This window comes from Pelodiscus sinensis, chromosome 2 (genome assembly GCF_049634645.1).
Source record: "Pelodiscus sinensis isolate JC-2024 chromosome 2, ASM4963464v1, whole genome shotgun sequence".
NCBI classification, from domain to species: Eukaryota; Metazoa; Chordata; order Testudines; family Trionychidae; genus Pelodiscus; species Pelodiscus sinensis.
The window spans coordinates 171,504,388-171,518,205 of NC_134712.1; the positions used below are offsets into that span (position 1 = coordinate 171,504,388).

Sequence of the window (13,818 nt, forward strand, 5' to 3'; positions counted from 1 at the left end):
TTCGAACTAGGGTGGTAATGTAGACAACCGGAGTTGCAAATGAAGCCCGGGATTTGAATTTCCCGGGCTTCATTTGCATGTTGCTGGGCGCCGCCATTTTTAAATGTCCGCTAGTTCGGACTCCGTGCCCCGCGGCTACACGTGGCACGAACTAGGTAGTTCAGACTAGGCTTCCTATTCCAAACTACCATTACTTCTCGTGTATCACCCCCTGACCTCACTGTGCTTCAGAAGGAAAGGAGCTATAACTCTCTGGCATACTCAATTCCACAGTTCATGCAGCACACCAACATGGTGGTAGCCATCAGGAGTGGGTCACATAGTTGCCTCTATGCTGAGGCCAGAGCAGAAGATGATAGTCAGAACTGAGCCTGAGAGGACTGGGTTGTTGTCACTTGTAGTTAAGTCCTGTTGGGTTTCAAGGCTCTAGTGGGAACCTGCTGGAGGAAAAGGGGCCTTCAGACAGAAAGCCCTAGATGCTGGGTTTTCAGTGAAGAAAGCATAGAAAATTCCTCCAGGAAGATGAAGAACAAAGGACTAGAGTTGTCAGGTGTCCAGTATTGACACAGACACTCCAGTATTTTTGCCTCCTCTGGTTTAAAAAAAAAATTCAGAAAATACCAGACATCTAAAATGTCCAGTATTTTCTCTGTGGTTTTTTTTTTCCCCCTGCCAGGAGGCAAACATACTGGACACCTGGCAACCCTATGACACTCAGCAACTGGGCCCAGCTCCTGGACCCCCCGACCCTCCCAGATGCCCCCACCCCTCTGCTTACCTGGTCCTGCAGGGGCTTGTCTTGTGGCTGGAACAAACAAAATGTCTGCCGGCAAAAAAGCCTCTTCTTAAAGGAGCCATGCTGACTTTTTTATTTTTTATTTTTTATTTTTTATTCTTTCTTTCTTAACTGCTGTTGGGATCCTCCTTTTTTCCCCCTCAACAGAATTTTTTCCCAGTTTTTTTTTGGGGGGGGTGGGTGGGTGGGGGAGGTTCAGTATTTTTGGTTAAACCATCTGGCAACCCTACTAAGGGGTAAAGAGGAAATCCTCTGGGAGCTATATTGAGGAGTGGGCTGAGGAACTGACTTAGGCAAAATTAACAATCTCAGGAAAACAGAACTGACTGGAAAAACTTTGGGTGTAGCAATGAGTCCTCTGTGAGCAAGGAAGAACAACTTGTTATAGCTTGGTTTTTGGACCAACATTCATTAAACATGTTCAGTTTTTATATTTAAAACTAACTGAACAAATAGCCATCTTCTCTATTTAATATAGATGTACAGGAGAACCAAAAAGGGATTCTATAAACTATTTAGATAATATTACTCATCACTGCTGACACTATGCTGCATTGAGACAGTCAGCAAATGTTCCACTGATGCTTAAGGACACAAGTACAGTTGTAGGCACTGAAGTTGGATTTTGCCCATTTCACAAATACATTAGGCATAACAAACTTGAGGTACTTTCAGTCATGGTTTGGTATGTTTTCAGGAAATTATAAATCCTATTATGTAAGGAGAGAACAATTTAACTGATCATTGATGTAAAAATTACTAAGGCTCAAGAAGCATTTCCTCCAGTTGCAAAAGACTGGCTACCAGTTCCCATTGAAGTCAACAGCAAAACTCCCATTAACTTTCAGAGCCAGACTACATTGTTTAATTTTAAAGTCTTGTATGTTCAGCATGAACATTAATGATCCTCTGGTACATTTCATAAGTTTGGCAGGGGTTGCACAAGTTTCTTTGGCCAACATTTCAACTCTCTTCCTTTGTTATGCAATGAGCTATTCACATTTAAGTATTCTTGTTTTACACAGACACTGTGAAGCACTTGGGAATCTTCAACATTACTACTTGAGGGAAAGCTTGCACTGAAGTTAAAAGGAGTTTTGCCTCTGTATATAGTTACAATATTTGACTTGGTATTAATGAAGTGTGATAGACACATACTCCTACCAATTACAATATTAGAAAGGTTTAGACTAGCAACTATTCCTAAATAATGTTAGTGAGGGGTTTATAAAGAATGACTTGGACTTATTATAACAATGTATATTTAATTAGAATCCTAAGGGGCAAAGGGAGTAACAGTTATTGAGATACTTCAGTGTTTGGACTTGGGTTAAAATAATGAAAGATTCAGAAACAAATATTTTTTTTCAGCCAGTGGGTGGCTCAAGAAGAAAAACAGGATATTTTAGCTGTTCTGCAATAGATCCTTTGATACTACTACAGGAATCATACATACTGAGGCAATATCGCTACAGAAAGAGATGGTGTATTCTCCCTCCATATCTATTACCGGAAATCTGAAAGGCAGAATTTACAAAACAACATCCAATCATACCTGCTGTATGTACTTGTTAAACAGTCTTTCCCTGTTATCACACCTTCTAAATAAAGCCTCCATGTAAGCAGAGGGAGTAGTGGAAGCATGGAGAGACTGGGAAACACTTTCATAACATGCTCCACCATTTTACTCTAACCCTGAGGAAGCCTATCTGTGAGGCATCTTGGCATCCAGATCTATGTGCAGAAAACAGGCTTGGATTTTCCCCTCTCCCCACAAATGTTATGGGACAAAGTATACAGCAACTTACAAAGTCAGTATGGGCATGTCTTCGTAACCGCCACCAGGTGGATTTGAACCTGGGAGCTTTGAAGCAGAGTATCGGTGCCTCTGAGCTAAAAGCCAGTTGACTCCCAACCCATGCTGTAGAGGTCTCTTGATTTTAACTGTTGCTGTGGTCTAGGTGTCAGCTGACGGTCAGGGCAGTGTGTGTGTTACTGAGAAAAGGTTTAACGTCTGTGTCTTTACCGCTAGGACTGGGGTCCCATCGCAGAGGGCAGCCAACAGGCTGACAGATTCCCTATAAACTCGGGGCGAGCTTATTACAGCTCAGATTTCAGCTGCTAGAATACAGGATCCCTTTGCAGCGGGCAGTCTAGGGAAGACTGAGAGATGCCCCAATGGATCTGTCACCTGGGAGTGACACGATCCAAAACGCCCAAGCTCTTCCTATACCTGTCCCTTATGATGGGCTGAAGTTCTTTTAAATTGTACTTGGTTCTGTTACAGCAACTGAAGGAGTCAGGTTAAAGCTTAAACAGTTACAGGTTTATTAAAGAAGCTTATAAATCATATGGTTACAATGGCTAATGCTCTATTTCATAACTGCTAACAAATACAGATCTTAAAAAATGGTTACAAAGAAAATAAAGATAGAAATAATGGTACCAAGTCACAGCTTAATCTTTAAAGAGCTCTAAGTCTATGTTTACACTTAAGACAAAGGACCACATCCAGGTACAATGTTTACCCCCTTCTGTGCCTCTCGACTCCAGCAGGTCAAGCCAGGGCCGGTCCCTCAATTCCTAGGAAAGACGAATACGAGATGGGTGTCCCTGTGGAACCTCAGGAGGTCAATAACCTAACCCGACCAGCAGGTAGATGGTAGATTGACACTCAAAGTGAGTGTGCTGCTGGACCCCTCTTTATACCTATGGGGTCACGTATTTCTCTTTCTTATCTGTGATGCCAAATGGTCCTGGTCTGTCTTTTGTGATGCCAGTTCTTACAAGGGAGTTGTGAAGTTAATTTACACTTGTAAGAGAACTAAATTGGAAGTACTGGGGATTCTTTTCTCAGTGGGAGATTCCTCTCTCAGGGATGACTGTGATCGTATCAACATAGGTTCTAGCCAGGGCAGTTCTCGCAGCCTCGGTCAGCTTATTGCCTTAATCGCTCTTTCCTCATATCTATGTTTTCAGCTTCTCAGGATCAGATAAGCCAGCATACACTATGCTGATTTTATTGCTCCTTCTCTGCCCTGTATGCTTCAGGAACCTCAGAGAGGCAAATAAGATGGATGTGACCGGGGGAGGGTAGATGGTCTGGCTGGCTACAGTAGGTACTACTTGCATTGCTCAGTAACCATACTAGGTGTGTGGGTTACATCTACACTAGGAAGTTATTTCAAAATAAGGTGAGCGTCCACACTACCAAGCCTGTTTTGAAATAATGGGCTTATTTTGATATAACCATTCCTGTTTGTGAAGAGGAATAAGCTTGCTTCAAAATTGTTATGGGCATTATTTCAAAATAATTTATTTTGAAATAACCTGGTAGTGTAGACAGCCTATGAAATCCACTTCCAAAGGCAGGTGCCAGCTAAAGTCTGAGTGTCTGACACTGCTCCATTAGAAGCCACTCCGTCCAGGAGTTGCATTGAATTGTGCTGCTCTGCTCCTTCCAGCTCCAGAGTGATTGTGAGAGGCCTTGCTGGATTCCTAAGACTATTGTGGATTTTGTGGTTCATAGGACTAGGCAGTGGGGCCCTGGCTTTTTCGCAAGTGGTGGGTAAAGGGACGGGACAAACTGCGCCATTTAATGGCAGAAATGATCAGGCTGAACGGCAGTTTCCCTTCTCCTTTATAGGAGCAACCTGCCTAGGGAAGGAGGGGGCTCCCAAAGAAACAGATTATATTTCTGTTTGTTTATATTTGCAAATGGTAATCATCACTGTATTACCAACTGGGCTCAACAATATTAACAATTTGTACAGCTTAATAAAATGCTAAGGAACTACATGTAATTAAAGATTGCCTTGTAAACCCACAGAGTGAGCATAAGAATAGTTAACCCATAATCATAATTTTTAAAAATATGGTTATAATGCACTTGTCTGGATTGATTATAAAATTAGAATGTTTTACAATTTGTATGCTCAGCACTTGCTGAGTCAGATACCAATTCAGAGCCCTATCAAGCCAGAAATGTACTCAGGGAAATAATTTATCCCTGATGTAACTCACTTTTCACCCTTGATTACCTCTATGCAATCCCATCAATTTCTTTGGGATTGCACAGCTAACACTGAATTTGGTCCAGTCCATATACATATCCAGAAACACTTTTACCTCAGATATCTCCAAAAAATTTCCATTAACTTCAACAGAAGTTGAACCTAGACATCTGAGGCAGGATTTGAGCTCAATTCTATTCCCATTTAAATCAATGAGAGTTTTGTTCTGAATTTAACTGGAAGCACAAAGAAGCCCTTGGCCCTTACCTATAACTCATGTTGGAAAAAATCCAGTTTTTTTTAGTGTGGATGATCCAGTGCTGCTAATTCAAAATAACTGGCCTCCAACAGCCTCTCTCAGCTCTATTTATGGATGCTGTGGCCATACCTGCCAGCTCCACTGCCTCCCTTCTCTTCCAGAGCTTAAAGCAACCAGCTGCAGGAAAAGGCACATGGAGAGATTTGCCTGCCTGGTGGCATACAGCCTCAGCTGATGCAGCCATGGCAGACCCCAGTGCTCCCTCTAAGCCCCTTGCGGCTGCCAGCACTCCTGCAGCACCCTCAGCTGCCACTCGCCAGGGACGCAGGAGAGCACCAGCCTGGACTGGTGCAGAGATCCTGGACCCGAGGTCTGGGGCGAGGAGACCAACCTCCAGGATCTCTGCACCAGAAAGAGAGATGCTGATGTCTGATTGGCTCACCACCAGCCTGGCCGACAAAGGCCATACCCATAACCGCGGCCAGGTCCGCATGGAGCTCTAGCAGGCCTACAACAAGGCCAGGAAACAGAGTGGATGCTCTATGGCACCACCTCACTTGTGCCACTACTATGAACAGTCCAATGCTATTTCATATTTTATTAAAAATATTTGTTTACAAAGCACAGAGGATTGATTGAATGCCTCTGGTGCTGCTGACATACTTAAAGTTAAGCCTGGGCTTAAATCGGTATTTCTCAAAGTGGGCCTGCTTCCCGCTGATCTTTCACTTCTCAGATATTTGGGGAAGGGGGGGGGGAGATGCTAATTAACTGATAGGTCTTGTGAGGAACACACCTGACAATTAGGAACTGGACTGAAATTAACTCATTTCACCCAGGTTACCAGAAATGTTTTAGTTATTTCTATGGCAAGCTCTGACCACTGCCATTTTGTCTACATGTTATGTTGGCCCAATAGTGTCATACATCTACCATCCTGTGTGGTAGAGATGAATTTTATTAGTCTAACCTGGCCCTGTGGAGGAGAGTGCTTTCAGTACTTATCACGTCATCCTCAACGCATTCTCTGTCTGTCTCTGCTCCTCTTTTGGAGAAGCATCAGTAAATGATTCTGTGGAATCCTGTTGCCAATTAGCATACACGATGAAACAAGGATTGTGACAGGATGTCTGGCCCGCATTGGCCCTTTAATGGTTAAAACCAAGCCCTAGGAAAAGGCTGAAGCGGTAGAACCAGCAGCTGAGGCAGACACAGCCAACTGGGTCCCAGCTGGGGATGTATAAATAAAGACTCCTGGTGGGGTAGAGCAGGAGGGACCAAGATGCCAGAGGCTTCCAGACTCAGAGCAGAGCTGGGGAAGTTCTGGCCAGGCAAGCTCCCACGCTGCAAGGCCTGAGGGTACTAGGGCTGCACGAGGCAGCCAGGGCAGCAGAAAGCAGAACCTACACCTCCTTGCCAATGATGAGTGGCAATTTCAGACTGCAGTTTGCCCTTTAGATAAGGGCTAGAGGCCAACTGGCAGTGGGTCACTGAGGCAAGGTGGGCATGGGGGGTTCCCAAAATGTGGGGGCACTGGGGCAGGGCAATACCCAGAGGGGATGGTGCCGCAGTCTGGGAGGGATATGGGTTCTGGTGGAGCCAACAACCGGTACAGTGGGTGAGACACTGGCTGGAAGGGAGTGCTCCAGAGTTGGAGAGCTAATTCTCAGACTCACCAGCAGGAGGTGCTATGTTGGTGGATCTCACCATGTTTATGGATAGAGATGTTCATACAGCATTAAAAATGTTTTCCATTTTGGTTCCAGCCTGAAAGACTGGCATGAGCCTACAGAGTGGACACAGCAGAGCTTGGATTAGCAGCCTTTGAGCAAGGAGTCGCAAGCTGAATTTTGTGCCTGCTGCAGCGAGCGAGGAAGACACTAGTGCAGTAGCTCTAATTATCAAAATTATCATTTTTCAACAGGCTGCTGCCATTGGATTTGTTTTATGGAGATTGCATGATGGTACAGGATGAACCTTCCTAGTCTGGTGCACTCAACCTCTGCAGCTGGAGCTCTCTGGTCTAGCAACATCTGTGGTCCTGCAAGACCAAAGATGTTGTGGGCCCAGTGAAATTCAACCTGTACCAGCATTATTTATCATAAGGACCCTAATCAGAGTGTGTGCTCTTTCTCCCTCTCTTTTTCTCATTGAGGGCCATAATCAAAGCGCTCTCTCTCTCTCTCTCTCTCTTATATACACAGACTCCTGCCCCCACACATCCTGTATTTTGGCACATGCCACACATTTTAACATGATCCTATTTCCTATGAAATAGTGACAGAACTTTCATTGACTTTAATGGGAACATTACTATGATCTCTTCTGTCTTCAGTTATACCCATGCGCTTCTCTTGATATTGTAAAGTTATGAGTGCTGATTCTGACCCTACAGCGGGGTGGCCAACCGATTACAGACGAAGAGCCAAAATAGTGGTGGATACAGCACAAAGAGCAGAGGGGGAAAAAAAGTTGTTGAGCCCAAAAAAAGGAAAAGCCCCAGCCACCACCGTTGGGGGAGTGGAGCAGGCATTGCCCTTTTAAGGTGGCCATTTGGAAGTCTACAGGGGATGGGGCGACTCCGGCTCTGTTTTTTTCAGACAAAAACACACTGCCCCTTTAAGAGCCACATGCGGCTCGTGAGCTGCAGGTTGGCCACCCGTGCCCTACGTGTTTTAAGAAGTAGAATTTTATTTTTACATTTTCCTTATTACTTAAGGGTGAAATTCATCAAAGTGAAGAGGGACTGCACAAAGTCCAATCCACCATCTGAGTCCCCATTCAATCCCAGCAATAAAGGAAGCAAGAAAACTAATGCAAATGGCACTTCTCTATCTGATGAACATCAGCCGAGGCAGATCAGCTGTTTTGGCTGTTACCATTAGATAGCTGCTTATCCATGATGCTTTGTCAGAGGCATAGCAAAGAGGGAGGGGGGGGGGCAATTGCCCCCAGGTGCCACGCTAGGAGGGTGCAGGGCCAGCGTAGGAGCGATCGTACGCTGCACAGGCTCACCTGACACTTTGATCAGTGAGCTGGCAGCTGGGCCAAGTGCTGCCGTCCAGGAACGCACCGAGCAGAGGCAGCGGGCAGGAGCAGCCTCTTTTAAAAGTAAGATTAACTTGTCTGACCAGTTCTTCTGTTTCTGGGGGAGAGGGGGAGGCGCTGGGTTGCTTAGCGCTGAAGGAGGAAGATTTAGTGGAGGACTCAGGGGTTGCCCGTCTCTGAAGGAGGGGGATTTGGTTGGGGGGGCTCTGTGGTTGCCTGTCTCTGAAGGAGGGGGATTTGGTTGTGGGAGGTGCTGGGGGTACCTGGCTCAGGCATCAGCTGGTAGAAAACCTGCCAGTCTCTAGCCGCAGCCCCTAGTCGGGCAGGCCAGGACCAAGGAACAGGGGGTGGGGGGCAAGAGGCGTGTAAAGTCAGGCAATGGCAGTGGGAGAGTACAAGTGGGAGGTGGATCTTGGGAGGAAGAGGTAGCTCAAGAACATTTTGGGGGGGGTGCGACAGTGTGTGGGTGGGGGGGCCTTAGGGCAAGAACAGCAGGGTGGAGGATCACGAGTCTGAGTGCTTGTGCCCCCCCAGCCGCACGTTTTGGGCACTTCTGTGATTCTGGGCTAGGAAAGCTGGGTCCGCCCCAGAGCAGTGCCCAGCCAAGGTAAGGGACAGCACATGTTAAAGACCCAGAGTAAAGTGATGGCTTGGCTGGTGGGGACGCGAGAAGAGCTTTGTCATTTGTGAACTCTGCCTGCAAGTGCTGGGAGCAGAGGTGTGGGGAGCCCCCTTCCCTGTATGCTGAATTGGCCAGTGACCTGCTGCCTGGCACCTGGTTCCCTATCCATTGACTTTCAGCCACTCACCCATCTGTCACTGGACTGCCTCACTCGATTTCATCCGGACACAAAGCGCTATCAAACAACTGATGGCACTGTTGCATAAATTGCTGGTTTCGTCCCCTTGGAGGCTAGTCTGATTTACCCCAAGAAGAGAGTCACACTTTCAGGCTGGGTCCAACTCAAGTTTATTGGTTGCAACCAAGGTACGGCTAAGGAACTCAATGTTCAAAGCAGAGCCGACCCTGAGCGTTGGCTAAGCATCCTTTTTTATACTTTCTTATCTAACTTGGCACGTCTTGATTTGTTACCTTAGCTTCGTGTTGCCGCGTTATTGGTTAGCATATTTCAACTCTATTCCATTCAGTAACAACCACCAGTATAGCTTACTTAAGCAATAGCAATTAGCAAATTTCCCTAACTCAAGTGATACGTGTACTCCAGTCCTTGAGAAATGGGTCTAAACAGCTAGTTCCCCTTTTTCCTACAGCTTCTAAAACATGCGCAATTAGCTAAATGATATGTGCTGTTTCAAGCTTAAGTAATGGAAGGGGGAAGAAGCACACATAGTTTTTACTATATTTTACTACAGCACCATCCACCCACTGGAATGGTACTAAGCCCATGTGACCAAGGCAAGATTTGTCCTTGCCAGCCCTTGCTCTGCCCATTGGTAACACCCAGAGGGCTTTCCCGAGGAGGCGAACGTTATTCCCATTTTACAGCTGGGGAAACTGAGGCACATTGGGGGCTGTGACATGTCTGAGGTCACATACCAGGCTGAACTAGAAGCTCAGTTTCCAGTGGTTCAGGGGCTGTCTACACAAAGACAAAGATGTGAGTGCAGCACTGACTAGCATAACCTGCCTTGCTGCAATCTGACTAATATGGGGAACAACTGCAGGGTGGGGGGGCTTCAGCAATCATGCCCTGTCTAGCTCGTGTTGTGATCAAGCCACCCCTGCTCGCCCATGGTGCACCTCAGCTAATGGCAGCAAAGGCAGAGATGGATACCCGGCAGCCACCCCCTGCCTCTGCTTCTCTCATCCACTCAGCCCTGCCCCCAGGCTTGCTGAGGCCTGTGGGGGAATGCTTTGGACCTTGCCAGTTCACTCCCTTCACGCTGCAACACCGGCCTACAGGCACCATAGAGCCTGGCCTCTGGAACCCCACTGTGGGAGAAAACAGGGCCTGACCTAACCCCCAGTTCAAGGGATCCACTTGAGGGAGGGCCCTAGCACCAAAATCTCACTGATGTTAGACCTTGCTAGGGGGCGCTGGCTCTGGTTCAGTCTCAGGACATGGGGCAGAGGCTGGCTCATGGAGGTATGGATGGACTTTGGGGATCCATCCCGTCTAGGGGGCACCAGCCCCCATCTAACTCCATGCGGGCAGTATAGAATCACAGAACACTAGAGCTGGAAGGGACCTCAAGAGGTCATCTGGTCCAGTCCCCTGCCCTCCCAGCAGGACCAAGCACCCAGGGCTACTCAACACATGGCCCGTGGGCCGCATGCTGCCCATGGCCAGTTTGCGCCTCGCGGTGCAGTTTGGGTTCATGTGGGGATCAACACGAGGCCGGCGAGTGGGAGCCAAAACAAAAAAGTAGTCAGTGTAATGATCTTCTGTTGGCATGCGTTTTAGTAGTTAAATTCTTGGACTGTCATTGCTCATGAACAATGCTGTCACATGGGTAGAAATTGAGGAAATGTTGCATTTTATTAATATCAGCAGAACTGACTTAAATGGGGCCTCTGTGTTGTGTAGTCTTGCCTTAATCTTTGTATTCATGCCTGTCAGTGTGGGAAAAGCTATTTGTATATATTTGCTTGCATAAGCAGCCACACTCAAGTTGAGGCCCTCAGCATGTTCTGTAAGTATCAGTGTGGCCCCTGGGGCTTCCAAAGTTGAGTTGCCCTAGCTCATCCCTGACAAGTGTCTGTCTAACCTGGTCTTAAATATCTCCAGTGATGGAGATTTCGCAACCCCCCCTAAGCAATTTATTCCAGTGTTTAACCACCCTGACAGGCAGGAAGTTTTTCCTAATGTCCAACCTAAACCTTCCTTACTGCAATTTAAGTCCATTGCTTCTCATCCTAACCTCAGAGGCCAAGGAGAACAATTTTTCCTCCTTATGATACCCTTTTAGATACTTGAAAGCTACTCTCATGTCCCTTTTCGGTCTTCTCTTTTCCAAGGTAAACAAGGCCAATTCCTTCAGCCTTGCCTCATAGCTCATGTTTTCTAGACCTTTCATCATTTGTGTTGATCTTCTCTGGACTTTTTCCAGTTTCTCCATGTTTCCTGAAGTGTGGCGCCCAGAACTGGACACAATACTCCAGCTGGGGCCTAATGTAGATGACTCACTCCCTGCCTTGGGGATGTGAGACTGGGCGGGTTAATTTCCAATCCTCCTGTTCTTTTCCTAAGCCAGGAGGGCACAGTGGTTCTGATGGGGGCTCTGCAGGAAAGCAGCCCGCACTGCCCCTTGCCTGAAATCTTGTGCAGGTGTTAAACAGCTGTCCAGCCCACCCTAGAGGTGACTGCATTTCAGCGTGCCTGAAGCAACACAGCTCCAGCAATGGACAGGAGAATGGCTCCTGGGCATGGCTTGCTCATGACTGCTTCAGTCCCGTTGGATGGGCCTCAGCCTCTTTCCTTCCCCTCCCCTGCTTTGCAATGGGGCTGTAGACTCTGGGGAAGAAGGGTGGAGGCAGGCAGAGGTGTTTCCCTGAAGTTTTTAGCTTTGTATTGAGTCCTTTTACATGGAAACTTTGTATTGTGTCTTAGTAGAATAGTACCTACGACAAGTGAGGCAGAGACTGTCCCTGTGGGTTGAATGAGGTGGGAATGTTAAGGCAGAAGGTGAGCACCTCTGGGCAACTGCAAAGGTTGGAGAGGGGATGGAAGCCAGATCCAAGATCAATGAGCCCTGGGAAGTGGACCAACTGAAAGGAGACTGGACCTGTGGATGCCTTGGTGGTCAGCAGCAAGGGCCTGCTTTTGGAAGTCCCCTCTTTGGAGGTAAATGTGACATCATTGAGACACCACCCAGAAGCAGGCGCCACAGACACTAACTGCAGATTCATGGGACGGCTCCCAGGGTATGTCTACACTACCCCGCTAGTTCGAACTAGCGGGGTAATGTATGCATACCGCACTTGCTAATGAAGCCCGGGATTTGAATTTCCCGGGCTTCATTAGCATAAGCGGGGAGCCGCCATTTTTAAATCCCCGCTGCTTCGAACCCCGTGTAGCGCGGCTACACGGGGCTCGAACTAGGTAGTTCGGACTAGGGTCCTATTCCGAACTACCGTTACTCCTCGTGAAACGAGGAGTAACGGTAGTTCGGAATAGGCACCCTAGTCCGAACTACCTAGTTCGAGCCCCGTGTAGCCGCGCTACACGGGGTTCGAAGCAGCGGGGATTTAAAAATGGCGGCTCCCCGCTTATGCTAATGAAGCCCGGGAAATTCAAATCCCGGGCTTCATTAGCAAGTGCGGTATGCATACATTACCCCGCTAGTTCGAACTAGCGGGGTAGTGTAGACATACCCTCACAGATCTTGCACATGCATAAGATGATAGATCTGGGGGAGGTGTTGGGGGGGCAGTGGTGTAGCGGGGGGGGGGGGGCGGAGGGGTCAGTTGTCCTGAGCACCATGCTAGGGAGGCACCAATTTAATCCCATTCTGCTCCCCCTGTAATCCCTCAGCTCACGTGCTCCTACTCTGCCTGCCACCGGCAGCTGGAGCCTCCTCCCTGCCTCTCTGCTCCAAGCCCGACCTTCCTCCATCTCCACCGGCAGGTTAGTGCATGCGGGAGCCCGGCCCCAAACTGTAGGGGGTGCGGGAAGATGCGGTACAAGTTCCCCTCAGCTGTGCACCAGGTTCGGGGCATGCCACATGGCAGCAGTGGGGGGACACACAAATTTTTCCTTTGTCCCCGGCGCATAAGACCCTCGCTATGCCTCTGCACTTTGTTCTATGTACAAATAAATATAATGAAAAGTTGATTGTCTCTAGTCTAAATTCTTCCAGATATCTTTACTCTAATTGCCCTGTCTCCAAATGTTTGCCCTGCTTATGTTTGTGCCTTCATCTAATGGGCTGTAGTTGGCTGGTGTGTTCTGTGGCTGAAAGAGAGGGGCTGGAACACCACTTGCTAACCTCAGATTAGGCCTATTAAATGGGTGTGAATAAAACTCACAAGAGCCTTCTCTAGGCTGACAACCTCTATACCTCGGGACACATGAAAGGGGCAGGACCGGGCCCATGTGCCCCCAGATAGTGCAATGCATGCCCACCAGCCCTCAGAGCCGGCTGGAGCATGCAGCAGGGCTCCTGTGTTTATTCTAAAGAGCCTGGGACTCTGGCCGCTGCCACTCCCACAATAGCAGCCTCAGGCCCTTTAGAATCGCCAAGCCCCTGGGCAACTGACCCTCCCACCCCGCTGTCAGTGGGAACCCCCCCCCCATACCTGCAGCCCCCTGGCCTGACTCCTGCACCCCTCCACACCCATCCCAACGCCTCTGTCCTGAGCCTCTCCTCATCATCCCCCAACCCTGGCTCCTACACTGCCCCACAAACCCAGCCCCCTGCCCTGAGCCCCTTTCCACACCCCCACCCAACTCCTGCACCCCTGCCAAGCTCTTGCCCTGACTCCTGCACACACACACACCCCCCCCGCCCTGAGCACCCCCCCCCCCCACTCACATACCTTCCAGGCACTGCTGCACCGCGCCGTGGGGGAGGGGCGGCAACGGGACAGTACCCCTGGGGCATTTAAGTCACTTCGCCGTCTGGGGCCAACCCCTTCAGCCGGGGTCCCGCGCGCGAGGCGCTCAGCTCGGCAGGGCCGCTCTGCGCTCGGGAGCCCCCCCCCCGCCTCCGCCGGCGCTGCAGAAGGAGGGGGCGCTGCC

General features: G+C 48.5%; 1 protein-coding gene across 1 annotated transcript in view; it reads right to left on the reverse strand.

Annotated features, from left to right (window-relative positions):
• Window positions 1-13,762, reverse strand: part of FKBP9 (FKBP prolyl isomerase 9) — a 53,667-nt gene extending 39,905 nt beyond the window's left edge. Inside the window, exon 1 of the mRNA XM_075921772.1 lies at window positions 13,617-13,762. Coding sequence (XP_075777887.1) covers window positions 13,617-13,681 — 65 coding nt within the window. The 5' untranslated portion in view covers window positions 13,682-13,762. The remainder of the gene's footprint in view (window positions 1-13,616) is intronic.
• Between the last annotated feature and the right edge of the window lie 56 nt (window positions 13,763-13,818).